Source organism: Phymastichus coffea, unplaced genomic scaffold (genome assembly GCF_024137745.1).
Source record: "Phymastichus coffea isolate CEN01 unplaced genomic scaffold, Cenicafe_Pcof_1.1 PCOF00082, whole genome shotgun sequence".
NCBI classification, from domain to species: domain Eukaryota; kingdom Metazoa; phylum Arthropoda; class Insecta; order Hymenoptera; family Eulophidae; genus Phymastichus; species Phymastichus coffea.
In genome coordinates, this window is record NW_026706893.1 from 1,034,321 (window position 1) to 1,053,271 (window position 18,951).

Genomic DNA, 18,951 nt, shown 5'->3' on the forward strand with positions numbered 1-18,951 from the left:
TCGAATGAAGTACCACGTACTAGCTTATAGCAATCGAGTACAACATTTATTTTACATATTAAATTTTTATTTTAAATTACTAAATTATTGAGCTATTTGCCCAGTTGCGTTGATTATTACATCACCAATTTTGTTATTACTTGAAGAGTAGTTGAGAAATTAATTGAAAATTTAGCATCAACGGTAGTTTGATTTGCATAAGCTATTAAAGTCTCGTTAATGACAGTGAAAGGATGCAATCGGTGAACGAAATTTCGAAATAGTACAAATTTTCCACGCCCTACAAGCCAAGAGCGTTAGCCTTAGTAATCTCCACTCGTGGAATTATCGCGCGAGCAAAGCCCATAGAGTCGCATGGAAAGACGCGCACGTTTGGTGCATAAAATGCAAGTACTTGGCAAGCGGAAAGGGAGGACTAGGGATCGGGCTTCACTGCGCAAAGTTGGCGACGAGCTGCGTTGATATTTCATTAGAGTGAGCGTGTCGCATCGAATTACTGTTTCAGGAGAGCAGCCGCCGGGGCGACGGTGCTCCCAATTCTGCGCGAGGACTTTATGGCCGGAGTGAACCAGCACCAAGTGCAGAATGTCCACATCGCGTGAATCGACGCCGCCTCGGCGTCTGCACTCTACCCAGCAGCAGTCAGCGTCGAGCGCACCGGACCCAAGCACTTGGACATCACTTATTGATAGTTAGCCACTTATTCGTCGCACCGAGCGTAATCAGCGCCGCCTGAGCCGACAAAGATGCGCGTATACACGCACCTACAGGTAGCAGCAGTTTGCCAAAACCGATAAACTCTTACCCTTTACCAGACACGATTCCAGACTTATCCTAAGCTCCCCGAGAGTTTTCTCCTATTTCCTCGAACTTATCAGTTCCCTTCGCCGAATCTATCCTTATTTTTCGCACTGGTGGTGCTTCACTCCAAAAAGTAAATATTTTCGATGACTTTGACACCTGCGACGATAAAGAGGGCCAACAAACGTCGCCGAGGCTCTACGCTCATCTTCCATTTCACATTCGTGCAGAGTTTTATCGTTTTTACTGTTGTGCAAAAGAGGGCAATGTTGTTATATTACCGACAAAAACTTTTTGCACTTGGACCGAACGCTCAACGTCATCGCGTTGGAAATCGGAGCAAATGCATTTTTACAATGAATTTTTTAATCCAGGGACTACAACACATCAACAACGAAATACCATTAAAACTACATTGCTCCAATTTACAAACTTCGAAAACTTTTTCAATGTATCACATGTACAACAGTTTTTCGACTCTATTGCAAATTGATGTGCCAATCATGTTATTCTTTCTGAACGAATTTATTGCCATTGATGTGATCTTCTTGTATCGATGTGTGGAAATGTAATTGATCAAAGAACTAAATATTGGTTTTTTCTTCTTTTCTTTTTATATAGAAATTTTTCAAAGAAAATATATTCTTCTTTGATAACGAAGTCATTAAATTTTACAATGAAAAGATTCAATGATGTTAATGTTGAAACAATGAAATTTCTGTGACGCCGATAGAAATTAATAACGCGTTCGAAAATTACGGAGACATCGTATGCCAGTGATGAATTTTCGAATACTCTGAGAGTTGTCGATTATCGAGTGACACTTATTTCTCATTGATTTTTTACGTAAAATAAAACTTGCCTACTTTGTTCGTGCGAGGTGAATTCTATACATCCGTAGTTTAATGTGTCGATTATTTCTTTAAAACAGTTATGCTTCAAAAGTCACTGATAGATTTTACAAAATGAACTGTTATAAAGTAAGGAATGAAGATAAATATATATGAATAGTATGCCGAATCGATGCATAAATCATATATATTTAGTCATACAGAGAGATTGAGAAAATGGATGATTTAAGTGACATCAGTATTATAATAGATATATATCGTACGGCACTATTTATTTGTTAATCTACATATGATAATCAATCGATACATGCATAAAATTGACTTGCTATCGATCCAAAGCGTTATATAAATAAATCAACAAATAAATGCATAAATATATAAAATATATAGTATATCAAAAGAAAATGATAACAATATAAATGTTCTATTTTACACGTCAATGTACATACGAATACTGACGTTGAAATGCTATGTATGAAGATGCAACAAAGAAAAATGATATGTTACGTTATCAACATTTTTATAAGAGTATTTTTAACTGATTTATTTGTAATGAGATTGAATTAAAAGTTAATCCTCGAAATATAATAATCTAATTTTCGAGTTACAATTAAACTCAGTTGACTTTGGAAAGTATGATTTGACGATAACTGGCCTACTTTACCGATCGTTGTCAATTAGTTGAATGAGAAAAGAAAAACAGATCTGATGTATTTAGAGGGGTCTGTCAAATTATAAATCGATAGCTGCGCGTAATGCGCGTGCTATCCGATGACTTAATAACGACGCGATCGAGCAAGCGTTATGAGCGCGCCTTGACGCGCATAATTTCGCGCTGTCGCCTGCAATGCACAAAACCGTGGAAATATATAAGTGTCTAGATCTAGATAGTAATCGGCCGGACGTGATATGATATGTCAGCGTAATGTCCGGCTAAGATAGTCTTACAAATACATCTAATATACCTGCTGCGTGAGAGAGACGAGGCGAAGAACGGTCGTGTGCACGGCAAGGCACATTTTTTGCCATGCACCGATCGCCTTCCAGCGAGGTCCAACTTCGCTGATAGCTGAGTGATGCTATACTGATCATTGACAGGTATGCTTGTACAAACAATACATATATATGCAGCGTGTAATTATTATTACGCTCTGTGCTGTAGATGAATTGAAGATGTTGACGGCTATCGAAAGCTCATGGAATTAATTATTCATTCATTCTCATTTTACTACAAGTATAACTCCGTCATCCAATTTCCTTTCAAATATTTCCACAAGATTATTTCATAAAAATATCCATCACACTCTCAGGAGATCAAAGAGGATTGTAACATTTTAACGTTTCGTCTTTCTCGAGCTATATTTTTCATCGTACTTTGAGAAAACGATATCTAAATATTATTTATCTACAAATTTTAATAATGTACGATCATTAAGATATAAGTATTACTTATGGTAAGCTTTGCTGTTAAAAGCAGTCCACAAAGCCTAAAAGTTACATTGAAAAGTCTATATTTTCACGTGAAATACTAACACATTAAAGGTAAAAATGCACAGGAATAAACATAAATTTAAGAAATCATAAAAACAGTACGATGTCTAAAAAAGAATGTCGTATAAGCCAACTTGATAAATATTACGTTAGACTTAGTAGAAGAAACGTCTACTTTCCTTCGTACATAGTGTAAACTTTTTTTTATTAACTCAAAGAATAATTCTAAATATATTGTTTAACATTTTCGAACTAGTATAACATTTAGATTTTCAAAATTAAATCTGTTGAAATATTTGCTAAACTAATCCCAAATAAAATGTACTTAAAATAATACAAAAAATAATGTTATATATGCATGTATAGAATTATATATGTATATATATGCATGTATAGAATTTTATATATATAATTCTATACATGCATAATTTTAGAATCAATGTTAAAGTTCAGTATTGTCAACTTTCTAATTAATGATATTAAAAAAAAACAAATTATTTAATGTAATTTAAGTAATTCTAAAATTAAGCATGCCTATAATTAATAATAAGTTCCTTATTGATTTCTGAAATGTATGTCATTAAACGAAGACTCTATCTTCGATTATTAAAAAATTTAATAAAAATGATGTGAAATAGGAATCTTAAAAACTAAAACTAGAAATAAAGTGCTAAAAATAGAAATAAAGTAGTTTTGATGTAACTCAATCTTTTTAGCTTATTTATTTTTACGTTACAATTATGATAGAAGATAATGTGTAGAAGTAGTATGCAGTATTTCTGAAACTTATAAAAAATATAGAATATAATATAAATCTTAATATGTAATTACAAATCAATACAATTAAACGAACATTATTAAAACGCCATATGACCTAATGGAATAGCAATATTTTCATGCACGCCTACTAACATACGAAAATTATAACGAGAATGTGCTGTAATGCAATCAAACTTAGTTTTTCAAAAGTCACATTTCAATTTATATTTCATTATTTTGTATTAAAAACGAGGAACAAGCTTCGCTATAAACGAAAAAAATGAGATGCACTTTTGATCATGAGAGTTGCAATTTGCTGTCTAATTCCCTGCGTATTTACACATATCGAATTATATATAGAAATAGTATTAGTCATATTACGTATTTACATATTTACATAACTGTTAGTACTAAACCACCTTCATTCTCATGAATTCGAAGTCATCTGCAAATAAATTTATAAATGATATTTGAACTAATTGACTTTGATTTTAATCAATATCTAAATTTCATGAACATTAATAAGTCATTCTGATTCCTTACAGTTTATTAGTTTTATCATATTTTTCATACATATGTTACCTAGTCAATAACTGAAAAATAATAGACCTGTTAATTTAATGTCAGTCTTGAGCTATAAATTTGAAAAAAGATATTATTTTCAAAATACTATTATACGGTGAATGCATTACTTATAAAGATATTGTTCTCAGTCGTTAACATATTTTGTACGTTCATAAGTAATTGTTGAATATTGTTGACCTCATTGAGTTATAGTGATAATTTTGTCACTCCTAAGATTATATATTAACTCTGTAATAAAGTGTAAAACTGCGCCTAAGTAAAAAAATTTATGCGAATTATATGTATATTGTATTTATGTGTATCTTATAAATATTTAACAGACGGAGGAGTAATTCCTCAAGATTTACAAATAAAATATTCGCACTACCCGACTTTTGCCAAATATGAAAGAGGGCTGCGTTAAAAAGCATTTCGATTCAATTTATATCATTTACCCTTTTCATTATTATTATTTTTTTGCAATTTCAAATGCAAACAATAATATAGACAAAACATTTTTCACCATTTTAATTTGAAATTCCATCAGGGTTCTAATATGGTTATTGAACTTCTATCAATTAATGCTCCGGATTAAAAATAAAAAATGGCATGAATTATAGTAACAATGAAGTACATGCCGAAACTTCCAATTCCTGCACCTTCGAAAATCGTATCAGTATAATGATTAAATATGTAATGTCTATGGATAATTGATTTTTTAATTTGAATTAAATTTGTGACGATAATAATATAAAAAAACATTGTCAAACAAGACTAAAAGTACTATTATTAATGCAAAAAATATTTTGAGGTATTGAAAAAAAGAAGCGCGACAAAGTTTATCATAATGAATTTATCAGCAATATTTAGATGATACAAATACTTTTAAATACTTTTTTCTTTTGACATGTATATCTAAGTAGGAAAAATAATTGTTTCTAACCAATTGAACGTAAGTATGGCTGAAACAATGTAAAGGCCTACTTGATTTGAAGTAACAATCTTACTAAATTTATACAGATCATTTTATTGCAACAATTGCAAAACTGTTTTCGTAAAAAGGTTGGGGATAGCTGCGGTCTTTTTTTCCAACTACAAAACAGGAGGAGGTTTTGTGTATTCAGCATAATTTTTTTATGTATTTTTCGATGGGCTAAACTCACTTGAAAAGGTGTGTCAGTAAATTGGTTTCATTATTGGATAGATTAATGAACAATTTTGGGCACTTTTGCAATACATTAATTTAAAGTCGATCTTTCTTCGAGTAACTTTCTGGAAAAATTACTTGCAATTTATTACAGTGTAATAACCAACATCAATATTTTATTACTTCGATTCAGAAATATCTTTATATCGTTATACTGATTAACTATACTAGAAAATAAAAATTTAGTTTGCACAAAACAAATATTTCATTCAGTAAATTATTTAACGATTCTTTAGTAAAAACAATGTTATCTCTTAGGATTGCAGGAAGTTGAAAACTAATCAGCAAAGTGTTGAAAGATGCCGATCAATTGCTGTTGACTTTATGTTATTCTTTATGTTAATTTTGAATATTATATTTCTTTGCATTATTTGATCGTTATTTTGTATATTTCTCAAAAAGCTCGACAAGTTTGAGCGACTTAGTGATACTTTTAGATTCACAAATCAGTCAGCATACAAGCTTTTTAAAAAAGTTTCTAATAAAATTTTATAATTAAAAAGCTTAACTAAAAAATCTAACGATCTTAAATTTTCATTATCGTTATATACATATAATTGCGAAGAATTGAAGAGAATACATAAATTGAATACTTGCAATTGTATAATTAAAAAAATTGAAAAAGTTCAACATAGAGAAAAATCATAGATTGGTTCATTCAAATAATTCAGAAGCTAGAAAGTTTACAAAAGCCTACTTGCCTTTTACTGTGTCAAATATTTATTTCTAGCAGGATAATGCAGGTAGTCCCGGTAAACCCATGTGTTTAAATTTAAACGTTTAATATAACGTCACCCATAAGGAATACACTGTCACTAATTTTAAACACTTCTAAACGTTTAAATTCAGTGACAATGTATTTCTTATTGGTGATGTCACGTTTGTACACTTAAAACATTTAAATCTAAAGACAAGATTTTGAGGTTTTGCCGTGAGTAGAACAGAAACTAAAATAGTTTGTATGAATATTTAATACAGTGTAGTTTAACACAGTAGTAAGTGTACCGTCTAAGCACTAGCGTTCACCCGACCACAAGTCACTCCAATTCGAAAAACAAGTCTTACCTGCGAGCGGCTCTCTCTCTTTCACACACACCATTATTGTACACATACACATCATCATGCAAATGTTTCAACACTATGATCTGTAAAAATATTCATATTATTTTTCTATCCAACCAGAAGAATTAGTCGGTTCATTTGAATCTTTTGTGTCACATAATCGAGAGAAAAAGTTAAAGAATTTAAAATAAAAAAATTGAATTTTGAATAGAATTAAATAATCAAGTAAACATACTTTTGTCTACAAATCTTTGCTTTGTCGCACAATTTTTAAGATATTGTCATTGAGTTATTAAAATTTTACATTTCAAAATCTTCTTGATCTATACCAAAGAGTATTTAATAAATTTTTTTTTCAGATAATAAACTGATTGATCTTATAATAATATAAAAGTATTATTTGTATAATTTGTAAGTATTCTCAACAATAGTTTCTGTGTTCCCTTCTATTATATCATAACATTTATTTGAGAATAAAAATTTTCATGACTATATAAATAAATAAATAAAATGGATTTATTTATAATAAATTGAAAGTTTCAATAATTAACGAGTGTACAAATTCTTTTTTATAAACATTACAGATCAACCTTAATCATAAAATAATAGTCTTAATAATAAAAAAATACCAGGATAGATGTCTATATAACTTGAAATAATATCTGACTTTTTTAGTTTGAAAATCTAACTGAATGTGATTTCGATATCATTTTTGTAAATTATATCCAAGATTGTGAACTATTTACTAAATAGTGTATTCTAGTTAAATAGACAATGAGCTTTGTTCATTAAGCAGTGAAACCAGAGACATTTTCACTGTCAATTACTTGATTTTCCATGCTGAATGCTGTGCTGTAGAAGACTAATAAAAATACGGTGATATAATTGCTTTAAGTATCATGAAATTATCAAATAGTTACCTTTTTTATTAAAGTATATACAACAATGTATTTATATTAGTAATCGAACAATTTTAAATTATATAAAATAATTCATTAATTCAATACATAAGTACGATGATACTCAACCTATTAAATATTTATGTACATTGATCCAAAATTATATGTAAAGCCTTTTTTAAAATTTTTAAATTATACTTTTACATTGAAAAATAGATTAATCTTATGCAATTTATCACAAAAATATCTCACAACTACTGCAACAGATAGATAGAAATTTTTATCGCTGCATAGCTCGAACTTGTTCAGTAACTTCTTCTAATTTTGCTGAACTTTGATCAATAGCATTAAGTTGATATTCAAGATGAGTTGTAATTAATGAGAGTTTTTTAAGATTTGCTTCTACATTATGAAGAACTTGATCTTGCTGTACAAAATTTCTAACGGAATTCATCAAAATCTGTAATCAGTTTGAATGATCTTAAATTTTTGAAAAATGCATGATTTTGTTTGAGTACATCAATTCTATAAAAATCAAACTTACTTCATTACTTTTGGATCCTCTTTGAATTTGTCTTGTTAGTGATGCTATATTGTTAATATTTACTTGCACCCTATCTGCAAGTCGCGTTTTAGATTCTACAAATAAACTACGAGCACTGGTACTTGAAGCCGATGCCATATCACAAATATTTAATGTTCTTTACTTAATAAACTTATTATTGAGCGTTCAAGTTTTGTAAATGTCAATTGAATCAATCAATAAAAAAACCTAATTAAATATTTCATAACCTCTATATTAGTTGGGAGGAACAATTTTTATTTCTGAAACCTTTAAAGAAAGTAATAAAAAATTTGATCACTATTAGATCTGTTTTATAGATACGAGCAACATTTATTTTTAAAGGATTTGATTAAAACTTTTTAATATTATCAATCAAATCTTTGAAGTTTCATGATCGACTGACGATGATGACTATAAGGTAAACATATATATGTACGTATATATACATATATACAAACATATATGCATATGTATATATGATTGTCAACTTTGTTGTATATTCTTTGACAATAAAACTGCGTTTGATAAAGTAGATGCTGTCAATCTATATATAAATTTCTGAAAAAGAAATGAAAATCCTATATAAAATCAGAAAATATATATACAATCTTATAATAAACAAATAACTTTATTTCAAAATACAAAATGTAACTTGCATAACCCTCATATTTATTAAGAATATTGCTTGAACGCCTGAATTTTATTTACAATTTATTATTATATGTTGCTGGACAATAAAAAATCAATCAATACACCAGCGCAGCAATTTGAAATTAATAATTTTCAATAATTTTTAAATTTAATAAAAATTTAATAAAATTTAATAAAAATAAAATAAAATTTAATAGTCTTTTAAATTGATAATTTTGAAATAACTTGTCCCAATGCTATCTATTAACGACAAATAATCTAATTTACAGACATGCATACGTTATTTTATTCAATTATTCAATTTTAATATCAACATATTTATCATATAAATAATAAATAAATAATAAATGGTTTATAATGAGTAAAGCTTGTAAATTCTTATTACAGAAAATATTTAATTAAAAACGGTAAATTGTTCATAGTTTACAATTCAGCTCAAAAATAAAATAACATAATGCTGATTCTTACTGCTAAAAGTATCTGCAAGTACATAATATATTTTATACCTTATAAAATTTAAATGTACTGTGCACTAAAATCTGCGAACAAATTGACATAAAATTGAAAAATTCTCTGAAGAATTAATAAATTAATTTTGTATCTATCGCTAAATACAGATTTAATTATATATGTTTATTATTTAGCGATATTATTATTGTGAATTGTGAATGAAGTACAAAAAAGAATATTTTAATTTTGTTTTTAGTTATAAAATAGGTTTCAGAAAAATTCTAAGTTAATTATGAATTATCAAGGGTAGAGAATGTCGTAGTGACCTGGCCGATACAATAAATGAACTGATGGAGTTGATCCTTCTGGAAAATCATGTGCTGTTACTTCAGTCCCAGCACCTCTATCCATATATCTTACTCGTACTCCAGTATTTAAAGCTGTACTCATAGCAATAATATGGATATGGTCAGACTCTTTATACATGGGTTCTACTTCCTAACATATGAGAAGTAAAATTTATTTAATAACATTCTAAATAATTTTTTTGTAAATGAGATATAGAAAATTCTTTTGACTATCTGACGTCTTACTTATTATATTTATTTACTTTCATTGAATACACACCTGATGGCAAAATTCTTTGACAGTTCGATCACCTTCAATAAAATGTTGGTAAAATTCAGCTTCTCTTTGAAGTTGTCCAGAAGTTATTAGTCTTAAGTAAACTACGGCATAGTCTGAGTATCCTTGATCATTAAAAAGCCTATGAAGTTCTGCATAACTTTCTTCTTTACCTTCCCCAACTTTATCAATTACTCCCATGAACTGAATAAAATAAAATCAAATTATGGATTTATCAATGCTATAATAGTTTTATTAAAACTTACTGTATCATGAAAATCTTCAACTGTAAAGCGAGGAAATCCTAACTCAACTAAATCCTCTTTACTTTTGTGTGCTAATTCTCGAAACTTTACAAATTCTTCTTTATTATTAAGGAGCTTTTCTAAATAAGCATAACTAAAAGCCCGAAAGAAACAATTTCCATCTGGCCTTGTTCTTCTAAAATATGAGTATTTCTGAGCCAAGGCTTTGGCTTTTGATAAATACACTTCATCTTCTGTGTATTCACTTTCAAGTGCTTTCAAAGATTCTTTTTCACCAACTAGTGGTGTAGTCTCTTTAATCTAAACAAAAAGAATAATAAAACTGTTTATAAAATACATATCTCAATCAATAGATTGTGCTCATATGAGATTGTTGATAATTTTTTATATTTCCTAAAAGAAAATTTGCACAAACTCTTAATTAAATTGATTAGGTGATAGTAACCTCTTTTTCGATACGCCTTTGTTGTTGAAGAATAAGCTCATCTTGATTCACTTCTGAAATGACATTGTTATTGATTTAGTTCGAAAACAAATTTTACGCTAAATGATGAAAAAGTACCTGAAGATGTGTTTTCATTGGACTTCGTTTGTGCAGACTGATCTCCCATTTTTAAAATAAGTTAATTTATTTTTCTAATTACTCTAATTGTGTAAGGAAGGAAATTGGTTAAGAAATTGAGATTATTGAGATCTACCTGCGACATACAAGTATAACTGAAAACAAAACGATTAGGGCGCCACGATATTTAACCTACAATTCTTACAAATTACGCATACACTATTGCATGGCATACATATATATGTATATACAGTATGCGTTATATGTAGTTCCAAAACATTAAGCTAGATGTCCCCCAAGTAGTTTACAACTATAGTATGTGTACTACAAACTACAATTCTTAAATAATAAATACTGTAATTGTAACAAATATTTGTACATTACATAACTTAATTTTCATTTCACATAATCATTATTTTTGTGTAAATACGGTAAAATTCGTGTAATACAAATAACATTAATGAAAAAATTACAGATAAAGGTATAGGATTTGAAAGAATCCAGTCACACATATTTTTTTTAAATTAGATATATTTTTATAAAATTGTAGTTTATTCATTTTCCTCAGAACGAAGGCGTGCATTCGCATTTGTCACACGAACAGACAGTTGCTGGGCACGTTCAACAATGGTTTTGCGCTTCTTACTGCTGACACCATGAGCAATTTCTGCACAGAATTTACGGTTCTGCATCATAAGAACTTCCAATTCCTGGAAAGACATATGATTTCATTTTATATTAATAAAAAATATCTTTTTTAAGAAAACATATTTTAGATACTATTATTAATTATATATCAGAAGCCAATAATACAAATAACTATTTCTTTCCTGCTTCTTATGAAAATTAAATTTTGAATAGAATGTGCTTCATATTTTTCTTTTGTTGTATTTTATAATTATAGAACTAATATTATAACAATGTGTCAATGAATAATTGTAATATCTAAATTTATAACACTTATTTCTTAGAATTATTGTAATGTTTCAAATAATATGAAAATAAGCCTTTATTTGCTGAATTTGATTTTTTAACAAGTTTTTAATAAAAATATTTGGAATGTACTATAACAGTGCACTTGTGCAATTCTATTAAAAAACTTTTGTTAAAGAATTGGTAATGAGTTAATAATATATAAAATAAACTTTTTGTGAAGTGTTAAATTATTTAGATAATTATACATACCTTAACATTGTGTACAAGGACTTTCCTGAATCCAGTAGGAAGCATATGACGGGTCTTTTTGTTGCTACCATAACCAATGTTGGGCATCAAGTACTGGCCTTTGAAACGCCTACGTACTCTGTTGTCAATACCCTTAGGCTTCCTCCAGTTACGCTAGAACAAAGTCAAAACATGTAACTTACTATTCATACCATTGATGTACTTGTGATTGAACATCTCTATAAGCTCTTTATAAATTAGGTGCCCGAGGTTAGCTTTTGAAAAATAATTTCTTTACCTTAAGCTTGTCATATCGGTCACTTTGATGTCTGATGAACTTCTTTGTTCTTTTTTTTGTGATTTTGGGCCTGTACACTGGTCGAATCGACATGTTGCTTATGTTTTGTTAAGCAACTGAAACAGAAAAACAATGAATTTAAAAACACTGCACGTTGAACGACAGCACCTTAACCTCCACTTAGTAACAAATTTATAATATTTTAGATACTTTGTAAAAAAATATATGAGTAAAGGGATAGCCAAAAGTATTATTTATTTGTGAGCTAACATTAATGATTTCCATATCAAATGATTTTTTAGAAAATTATAGATATTAAAACCAATCACATACCGTCGCGCACGAAATACAGAGAAAAGGCCTGTTTCAACCACGACTTCCCCTTCCCCTAATGAGATTTCTTTAAGGCAGTTTCCAATGACTCCATTGTTGTGCTAGACGAATCATCAGATGGTATTATTGGAAGTACTATTGTGATTGGCTCATCAAAAATTTGGTATTAATTTATTCTTTAAAAAGAATTCTATCAAGCTGAGTTACTAAAACTTATAAGTAAATAAGAAAACATGTTAATATATATAAGTTTTTATGTAGTCAATAGTCAATTTATTCATAGTTATTACAACACATTATTAATTTATACTATTACATGTATTTTCAATAATATAATCTATTAATATTTCGTGTATTTAATTACTGGAAAGGAATTAAATTGAGGGATTAAAATAAATCATAGTGCATATGTATTATTCTAACGCAGTTCTTTAACTTTAGAATAAAATGTTTTCATAAAAATCAAAAGCTCCGAACACATATTATTAATTTAATGCTGTGCAACTTGTTTGTAAAGTAAAATTATTGAAAAATGATAAAACTCTTCCATACTACCGATGATTAACTAATATAAGGACATTTTCTAATCTAAAAAACATAAGTAAAGTTGTAATATGTTCTTTATAATTAAAATTTTTATAAAGCTTCCTAATGTGTATAAATCTTATGATCTTATTATAATTATAATGATTGGCTAGTGGCACAAAAGGATACCTCCAATTTTTGATTTAAGAAAAAGTCACCTTCGATGTTCTATGTCATACCAAAATCAACTAAAAAGCCCTACCTCGTCGAGTAGGAAAGGCACAGTGTGTAATCATTTTCATGACTACATGTTAATTTTTTTGCAAAGGCCACATAACACCTTAATTCGCAAATATTTGAGAAACTAAATATTTGAAAAACGATTGGACTCCTGGTACTGTTGAATTTGTAGTGGAGAACTAAGCATTCATTAATGAAAAATGTCGTTGATGTAAAAAATGTATTCATCGCATCTTTACGATTGAATAATAATTAATATAGATATATTGCTCGAAAAGTTGCAGGTAGCCTTTTTTCGTTGCTTCGATGTATTTAGAAAGTTTACTTTACAAAGAGCTACAGCGGTCTTTTTAAGCTGAAACTTAGCAAAGTTTGAGTGACTGCAGAGATTGGTTGCCCTAGTAAAACGCGCAATAATTCAGAGAACCAGTTTCAATTGTTGACAACTTGGTAAACAAGTGGCTCGCGCGGTCATGCTCGCTCGAGTGCACGCTTACGTAGAATAGAGCTGTGATCGTTCAAGAGGCGACGAAAGGCTTTGCGATATCCGCGTTCGCGCAAAGCACATTGGCAGACGTAGGCGCGCGCAACCGACTGCTCGAGCGCTCGTCAGCGGATTCCGAGTCACGCAGCTGGCAAACGTCGCGTGTCAATCGCACTGCGTTCGCGCGCGCGCGCGGAGGCATCTTTCGCTCTTTTGCGCATCGAACGCATCACTGCTCGCGCTTGTTTCTGCAAGTTTTGCCGTCGGTCGTGCGAGGATTGCACAGTTTGGCAAGCTGATTGGTTTCGCCAGTGATATACCTGCCTCATTTTACCTTCGGGAACTTTCGTTTGCTGCAGCTTCTGAAAGCAAAAACAAGGCTCGTCCCTCGTACACCTTCTCCTGCACGATATGTATTGGCATTGCCTTTTCGCAGTTTGCTCGCAAAACGTAGCGAGTGATGAGTGCTTCTACCCGGCAAGAAATCAGTGCAGTCATATCAAAGCAATCGCTTCAGCGATCAATCACAACGGACATTCGTTCCCTCGTATTTGATTTTCTGACGTTTTCTGCCAATATCAACTTTTTAAAAATTTTGAGTGCTTTGTAAACTGGCGGCAACTCGAATATCAAAAATATTTGCCAACGAAAATAACAATTGATCGAGACTCGAATGTTGTTCAGCGCAAAATGTTCGTAGTGTCGAAACTATACGAAACGTAAAGTTTGAGCAGCAGTGGCACCCATACAAAATGCGCGTGATCAAGATAATCCAAGGGTGACCAATTAGCCGGGCATCAGCGCGCGCACGTAATGAAATGACGCTCTGGCGTATATGCGTATAGCACATGTACATAATAGGTCGCGAGGGAAAGGTAGCGCGCGGTATATATGTTCCTCTCGGGCGCGAAGTGGCGTAACTCGGCTCGCTCGCACAGGCTGCACGCGACTGGTCGGCACGTGCTTACTTCGCTTCTCCGTCAACCCTCCCGATAGGCTTCATTGACGCCGCGCGCGGCGCGCGTCGCGGCTATTACGTACATTTGGTTTCCCGACCCATCACAGGTGCGATCCGCGCGCGTAATTGCGATTGGCTCTCCTTTTCTTCATTCGACAATCTGACGACTCGGTGCACCGCCTTGAAAGCTGGGTCAAGTTCTCTGCCGCGGATATATGTACATGTGTGTGCTCGATACACGATGTCACTTCTTACAACTCTGTATAGAATATTTCGACGAAGAATACACGGAGATCTATGTATTTCCTCGATTAAGCTTTTGTACGATGGCAAATATGTGCACCGTGTGAATTTTTCAATTGGCAATTTTATTGCGATTGAATACTACGTGAGAATCCCCAAATTTAACTTTAAAAAATTTTGATTAGCCAAAGAATTACTGAGAATCTCTCATCGACTTTATCAGGCGTTGGTTCATAAAGATAAACTAAATAATAGCTTTGCTTATTTTCTTTTTTTTTTCAGAAAATGTTAATGCAGAAAATGTTTGGCAAATTAATAAAGACTCGTTAAAAAAGGATCTTGACAGACTGAGAAGAAGAGGGATCATTATTATCATTATCACAAGTTCGAGTACTCGACGAATGGGATTCATGATTAACACTAGCATTTATTTAAAATGTCGATCCGTTAATTGTCCGTCTTCTACAAAAATCGATCCGCCGTAGAGCAAACGATTGGATCGCTGTCAGCGAAACACATTGCCAGGGTGAGTTTTGTTTTCGAAATGCTTATATAGCTTCGTGAATCACTAGCCAATTTTAGTTTTCGGTTGGGGGTTTTTCGTACACTGCTTCGAATCAGATTATAATTCGAGTGCAAACGCGTTAGCGGTATAGTCGAGACTTACACTTCTGATCATTTCTTAACGCACAGATTTCAAAAGTATTTGGAATGAACTTTTTCGAGAATAAAATGTCGAAATGCTGCGCTGCAAGATTGATTGCGAAACAAAGAAGTCTAGAGAAATAATTTTTGCTTGGTCATTAATTAGAAGCTGCACTCACGTGCCTCACGTTGCACGCGCCTCACAAGCCCTACACGCGTCGACATTCCCACTCCCCTTTTACATCGATTACTCGTACTAAAGTGCTGAATGCACTCCTGAATGTAGTCCTCCAATACATTTTCCGTGCGCCTCGCAAAAAGCATGCGAAATCAGTGCCTGGGCCCAGCAGTTTTTGTCAACTCCTTTCGAGCGTGTTTGCATTGCAGCTATGCAGTACAACTTCAGTAATAACTACCGTCACGTGCGCCACGTCGCCGTTTTATCGCTTGTCTTTGATCAGCGCGGTAACGATTTCTATTACAGCTACCCAAGTCCAATATTTTTGTTCACTTCTGTTCGCTTCGTATGACCTACCAATTTATTTACACTGATTACGGTGAGCTGTGATGGCATCACGACGTACTTCAATTGCTCCTTATCTAAATAAAAATTGTAATTAATTTTTATACTCCGTCAACGTGAATAATATTATATTTGATCGTACAAACTAGTTTAAATCTTAAAATGAAAGAAAATGTCAATGAGAACTTAAGATAATTCAGTTGGATCAATATATAAGGCATGAAATCGTAACAATTGCGCTAAATAAGTTCCTTCGAGCGAAGGTAACCGTGTCGAAATCGTTCCGCTCCATAAAGGCGAGCGCAGAACGTACTTGACCCATACCTCGCATATATATCTATGGGGCATGTATAAGTATGCGTTCTCTGACAAGCTCACGTGTCACGTGCAAACTGCACGAGACCGCGAGCAGATCTATAGAGAACGAAAGAGAGAAAAATCCGTTGGCTTAATCCTTTCTCTACCTGCCGTGTACTGCAACTCCCCGTTCTCGCCGCGTTTCGCTTAGTTGCTCACGTGAACTCGCGCCGATGACACCTTGCACTCTTTCTCACCTCCAAACTTCCATACTTTGCAGCATTGGACCCTTCCGTCGCTAACGTCCACAGTATCAGTTTGCGAAAATTTCTTTTCCTCGATAGCAGCCGTAGAGTATCGCAGAGTAGTTTTACACGCACAAGCTTGCCGTTAACTTTTTACCTAAAAATTTTGCAGATGGTCGCTCTGATAAACGAGAATCAAGCGAAATTTTTCGACGTCGACAGCGATCGCTTCTCGAGCGCTCTCGCAGTGACGGAGGAGGACACCGGAGGAGGTACCGAGTCCGACCAATTCACCGAGCTCTGCCTCGACGAGCCTTTCTTGGCCATTTCAACGCCCGATGAGTCCAAAACTCTGCGATTGTCACAGTTCAACAAGCAAACCTCACGCTTGTCGGCAAAACGTATAGTTGGCCTAGTATCGCATTGTCATGGGCATTTCATTAGCGGATTTCACGTGTACACTTTGAAATTTCTCATACTTTCAGCTCATTTTTAATGATTCGATTTTTCAAATTGTCGATCAATAATACGGAAATCCCGCTAAAAGTACATCACACGTTTCATAAACAGTAGTTAGTAGAGGCAGTGTCGGAGCTCTCTCGATGCGTGCGCGTTTTGCTTGAAGGTATCTTGAAGCTGATGAACCGTTGCGAGAGCATACGCGAGCTTTCGCTGTCATTCTCGTTACTGAGCGACGAACTTCTGAGGGCACTTAGCAGTGACGAAACGCTGCGCTTGGAAACTATGCGAGTCGAGGCTCACCCTGAGGCGAAACCAACCGTGAACGTCAGCTCCGAGACGTGGTCCAATTTTGCCAACCACTTGCCAGACCTCAACTTTGTTTTGTGAGTCTGTCTTGACGTTTATTCAATATTTTCATACATTATTTAGGCGATTCTTATCGGTTTGAATCTAGTACTGCGGTCTCCTTTATCCGCGCAAGGAATTAGCTGAAGATTAAAAAATAAATTACGCAATCGCATATAAAACAACAATACGTACCGTTTATTGGTATTAATTAATCCTGTTTCACTTGTAAATCAGTTGTTTAACTATGGAAAAGATCGTACCATAATTAGCAAGTATAACGAGTAATCGAAAATGGTATCTTAAAGATTATCGTACCTGACGGAAGCAACGGATTACGAGAGCCTGCTGGCTCCTCATGTTCCACTGACGCATCTGTACTTTGGCGAAAACGCTCCTTCATCAGTTATAGCCACTGTAGGCGAGCGATGTCCACGACTCATAGAATTAGTTGTCGGTGCCTATGGCCCAGAGACAATGGACGAAACTCTCTTCACTGCTGCTAGAGGTTGCCCTAAACTTGCTGCCGTTGGACTGGGCGATTGTGAACTCACGTAATTATTCTTTTTTATTGCTATTTTCCAGTTGATTATAATAACTTTACTATAATTTAGATTTTTAGAACAAGTTTTTAAAAACGCACACGGTAACATTGCGATGATCGTTTATTAAACATTTTCAGATGCTCCGGATTCATAAAGTTCGTCAGCATATGCTGCGAACGGCTGCAAGTATTGTGCATATCAGATACGTCTTTAATCGAAGATTCAGAATATGATATAGCCATAGTTTCGACTAAAGTTTCGGAGCTTTTAGGTAAATCTTGGGAACCTAATTATGTTCCTTACTGGTAAACTTAAGACTTGTTATAAGTGTCACAGTTTTAATCGTAATTATTTACTGAATCAAGTTTCGATGCAATAATATGTTTATCGGCAACGCAAATAATTATTAAATACTTATAAAAGGTATGATGTACTTATTATTTGTGTTCATAAGTTATTAGAAAATCATCGATGCATTTACTCGACTTTATTCTTCGCTTCTATGTAGAAATGCATATTCATCATTAAAAATATTTGTAAAACTTAAGAATAAAGTATTATATATGCAAGTCGTAAAATTTCTTTTGCAATGATGGTAATACAATAATTCGTCAGTATAAACATGTGTTCATGCAAAAACTTTCAATTGATTTTGTAATTTGAATCTAGTTTTCGTCGTATTATACTTCCTTATGGAATGAAGTCTTTTTAGATATGCCACGAATGACTTTTTTTAGTAAAATAATGGCTTTGACAATACAACAAGCAGTTTTCCTTTTTCTATTACATTCTTTTCCAATTATTTTTTGTGTATACTAAATGGCAATTTTCAATATAAATACTGTGATAAATAATTCAGCAGTTTTATAATTGAGCACGTGATAATTTGATG

General features: G+C 32.5%; 5 protein-coding genes across 8 annotated transcripts in view; 2 read left to right on the top strand and 3 right to left on the bottom strand.

Annotated features, from left to right (window-relative positions):
- The window catches only part of LOC131668663 (KH domain-containing RNA-binding protein QKI-like), a 62,965-nt gene extending 56,062 nt beyond the window's left edge, over positions 1-6,903 (top strand). Inside the window, exon 7 of the mRNA XM_058943020.1 lies at positions 506-6,903. Coding sequence (XP_058799003.1) covers positions 506-602 — 97 coding nt within the window. The 3' untranslated portion in view covers positions 603-6,903. The remainder of the gene's footprint in view (positions 1-505) is intronic.
- Positions 6,904-7,285: 382 nt separating this feature from the next.
- On the bottom strand, positions 7,286-8,751 carry LOC131668662 (BLOC-1-related complex subunit 7). The gene is made up of 2 exons (XM_058943019.1): positions 8,179-8,751; positions 7,286-8,094 (listed from the first exon to the last, which is right to left on the bottom strand). Exons 1-2 carry the CDS (start codon positions 8,314-8,316, stop codon positions 7,915-7,917), a joined length of 318 nt encoding a protein of 105 aa, XP_058799002.1. The 5' UTR covers positions 8,317-8,751; the 3' UTR covers positions 7,286-7,914.
- A 475-nt stretch (positions 8,752-9,226) lies between these two features.
- Positions 9,227-10,927, bottom strand: LOC131668639 (ubiquitin thioesterase otubain-like). The gene is made up of 5 exons (XM_058942980.1): positions 10,753-10,927; positions 10,636-10,688; positions 10,191-10,490; positions 9,928-10,128; positions 9,227-9,798 (listed from the first exon to the last, which is right to left on the bottom strand). Exons 1-5 carry the CDS (start codon positions 10,799-10,801, stop codon positions 9,601-9,603), a joined length of 801 nt encoding a protein of 266 aa, XP_058798963.1. The 5' UTR covers positions 10,802-10,927; the 3' UTR covers positions 9,227-9,600.
- A 336-nt stretch (positions 10,928-11,263) lies between these two features.
- Positions 11,264-12,617, bottom strand: LOC131668640 (large ribosomal subunit protein eL32). The gene is made up of 4 exons (XM_058942981.1): positions 12,548-12,617; positions 12,215-12,330; positions 11,938-12,090; positions 11,264-11,462 (listed from the first exon to the last, which is right to left on the bottom strand). Exons 2-4 carry the CDS (start codon positions 12,305-12,307, stop codon positions 11,304-11,306), a joined length of 405 nt encoding a protein of 134 aa, XP_058798964.1. The 5' UTR covers positions 12,308-12,330; positions 12,548-12,617; the 3' UTR covers positions 11,264-11,303.
- Positions 12,618-13,973: 1,356 nt separating this feature from the next.
- LOC131668638 (F-box/LRR-repeat protein 3-like) lies at positions 13,974-18,583 on the top strand. 4 transcript variants are annotated; one of them, XM_058942975.1, is made up of 6 exons: positions 13,974-15,142; positions 15,280-15,523; positions 16,880-17,108; positions 17,333-17,552; positions 17,823-18,068; positions 18,197-18,583. In XM_058942975.1, exons 3-6 carry the CDS (start codon positions 16,880-16,882, stop codon positions 18,366-18,368), a joined length of 867 nt encoding a protein of 288 aa, XP_058798958.1. In that variant the 5' UTR covers positions 13,974-15,142; positions 15,280-15,523; the 3' UTR covers positions 18,369-18,583. The 4 variants fall into 4 exon arrangements, with proteins under 4 accessions (XP_058798958.1, XP_058798959.1, XP_058798960.1 ...); XM_058942976.1 differs by having other exon boundaries at positions 13,974-14,861; XM_058942977.1 differs by having other exon boundaries at positions 13,974-14,606.
- The last annotated feature ends 368 nt before the right edge of the window (positions 18,584-18,951 follow it).

Excerpts from the sequence above, each read along its gene's own strand:
- LOC131668662 (XM_058943019.1), bottom strand. The coding sequence starts at position 8,316 with ATGGCATCGGCTTCAAGTACCAGTGCTCGTAGTTTATTTGTAGAATCT. Across the intron at positions 8,095-8,178 it reads GAGGATCCAAAAGTAATGAA|ATTTTGATGAATTCCGTTAG; the intron begins GTAAGTTTGATT and ends AACTGATTACAG.
- LOC131668639 (XM_058942980.1), bottom strand. The coding sequence starts at position 10,801 with ATGGGAGATCAGTCTGCACAAACGAAGTCCAATGAAAACACATCTTCA. Across the intron at positions 10,129-10,190 it reads TTGAAGATTTTCATGATACA|TTCATGGGAGTAATTGATAA; the intron begins GTAAGTTTTAAT and ends TATTTTATTCAG. Across the intron at positions 9,799-9,927 it reads TCAAAGAATTTTGCCATCAG|GAAGTAGAACCCATGTATAA; the intron begins GTGTGTATTCAA and ends CTCATATGTTAG.
- LOC131668640 (XM_058942981.1), bottom strand. The coding sequence starts at position 12,307 with ATGTCGATTCGACCAGTGTACAGGCCCAAAATCACAAAAAAAAGAACA. Across the intron at positions 12,091-12,214 it reads ACCGATATGACAAGCTTAAG|CGTAACTGGAGGAAGCCTAA; the intron begins GTAAAGAAATTA and ends ACTTTGTTCTAG. Across the intron at positions 11,463-11,937 it reads TCCTTGTACACAATGTTAAG|GAATTGGAAGTTCTTATGAT; the intron begins GTATGTATAATT and ends ATGTCTTTCCAG.
- LOC131668638 (XM_058942975.1), top strand. The coding sequence starts at position 16,880 with ATGGTCGCTCTGATAAACGAGAATCAAGCGAAATTTTTCGACGTCGAC. Across the intron at positions 17,109-17,332 it reads CTCACGCTTGTCGGCAAAAC|GTATCTTGAAGCTGATGAAC; the intron begins GTATAGTTGGCC and ends TTTTGCTTGAAG. Across the intron at positions 17,553-17,822 it reads CCAGACCTCAACTTTGTTTT|ATTATCGTACCTGACGGAAG; the intron begins GTGAGTCTGTCT and ends GGTATCTTAAAG.